The sequence below is a fragment of the Cannabis sativa genome, chromosome 3, assembly GCF_029168945.1.
Source record: "Cannabis sativa cultivar Pink pepper isolate KNU-18-1 chromosome 3, ASM2916894v1, whole genome shotgun sequence".
Taxonomy (NCBI): domain Eukaryota; kingdom Viridiplantae; phylum Streptophyta; class Magnoliopsida; order Rosales; family Cannabaceae; genus Cannabis; species Cannabis sativa.
Window position 1 is genome coordinate 42,718,755 of NC_083603.1, and position 1,751 is coordinate 42,720,505.

General features: G+C 32.2%; 1 protein-coding gene across 1 annotated transcript; it reads left to right on the plus strand.

The window, feature by feature from the left end:
* The first annotated feature begins 912 nt into the window (after nt 1–912).
* On the plus strand, nt 913–1,457 carry LOC133036082 (putative ripening-related protein 2). Its single transcript, XM_061112558.1, has one exon. The coding sequence runs from the start codon at nt 913–915 to the stop codon at nt 1,279–1,281; it is 369 nt and encodes a 122-aa protein (XP_060968541.1). The 3' UTR covers nt 1,282–1,457.
* The last annotated feature ends 294 nt before the right edge of the window (nt 1,458–1,751 follow it).

Consider the following 1,751-nt stretch of genomic DNA (forward strand, 5'->3'; position numbering starts at 1 on the left):
AATTCCAAGCTAGCGTTCAAGCAATTTTTGCGAAAGATACTACCACAATTGAAAAGCTGCATTGTGAATAAAAGTAGTCCATGAGTTCCCATAAAGTAAATAAATATAGAAATAACTTGTACAAGACTCCTAATTGAATAAAAAAACTCCTATTTATTTTGGAAATGGAAAAGAACTCCTATTTATTATAGGTAAATAATATTTATTTTTAAAAAAAGTAAATGAATAACATTAGTTCTAATATAAAGGACAAGCTAGCTACTATAAATTGATATGACATGACCTGAAAATGGCAAGGACAAATGCATTAAGAAATTAGAGTCTTTTGTGGATATAAGATGATTCAAACTTGAGAATCTCATACCATAAAGATGATGATTGATGAATAAGGTGGTTAATAAGAAAAGAATGGTTTGAAGCTCCAAAATTAAAATATTGATCATAAACTGGATCAAGAAATACCTCCAAAATAGAGGACATCATTTTCATGACAGAAGAGCTTCATATCCAATTTGCAACTTGGATTTCTATTCCCAATCCCAATTAATTATGATAATGCTTAAAGGGACCTTTTATATATATATATATATATATATATATATATATATATATAAAAATACTACAAAATTCAATGAAGGTAAACTAATTGGTTGATTCAATCAAAGACTCTTATGGAATATCGATTATAACTTCCCATAACATATATATTTATACATATATACATATATAAATATGATGGTCGTAATAAGTAGTCCATAACTTCCCATTTCATGTGGGAATTTAATGGAATACAATACTAGCTAGCTTCCTATAACAAGCTCCCTCTTTGAGTTGAGTGAATCAAAAGAAAACAAATTTAGTGTTTTTTATATATATATAATTTATTTATATTTTTTGACTAACTCATCAACAATGGAATATGTAGTCAAAACCAAGGCAGTTTTGACAATCAACAGCTTTGAGAAGGGTGGAGATGGCGGTGGCCCCTCAGAATGCGACAACAATTACCACTCAGACGACACTCCGGTGGTGGCATTGTCCACTGGCTGGTTCAACAATATGCAGAGATGTCTTCAGAACATAACCATATATGGTAATGGGAGAAGTGTGAGTGCAATGGTTGTGGATGAGTGTGATTCAACAGCAGGGTGTGATGCTGATCATGATTATCAGCCTCCTTGTCCTAATAACATTGTTGATGCTTCTAAAGCTGTTTGGAAGGCATTAGGAGTCTCCAAAGGTGACTGGGGCGAATTGGATATTTACTGGTCTCAAGCTTGATTTCCCTTTATCTCCATACATATTATGTTATATCTTGTAAATTTGCACTGCATTGTGATTGAGATTGTTGCATTTTTATTATGGTTCTGTTTTATTTTCTTGTAATATACTCCTTTTCATTGGCAGTAAGTAGTTGTTCCTTCATGTTGTTTAATGAAAAGATACATATTGTGAAAAGCTTCTCTAGATCAGTCATTAATTTAACACTTAGTCGAAACACATTAACTTTGAGTCAGTTCACTAGGAACAACAGCCCCCTGAACTGAATCTGAACCCACCTAGACTTAGAATTAATAGTTGCGAGCCAAATAAATCCTTTGTCCACAATACATAATTATCTGATAAGTAAAGAACCTAGTAGTAAAATTGTGGTCCAAGATGGCAGAAATCGGAAGAGACCACAAAATGACAAAAATTTCATTTCAAGAAAGAAAAAGAAAATGTTGCCTTCAAGCTAAATGCTGCCTTAG

Excerpts from the sequence above, each read along its gene's own strand:
- LOC133036082 (XM_061112558.1), top strand. The coding sequence starts at position 913 with ATGGAATATGTAGTCAAAACCAAGGCAGTTTTGACAATCAACAGCTTT.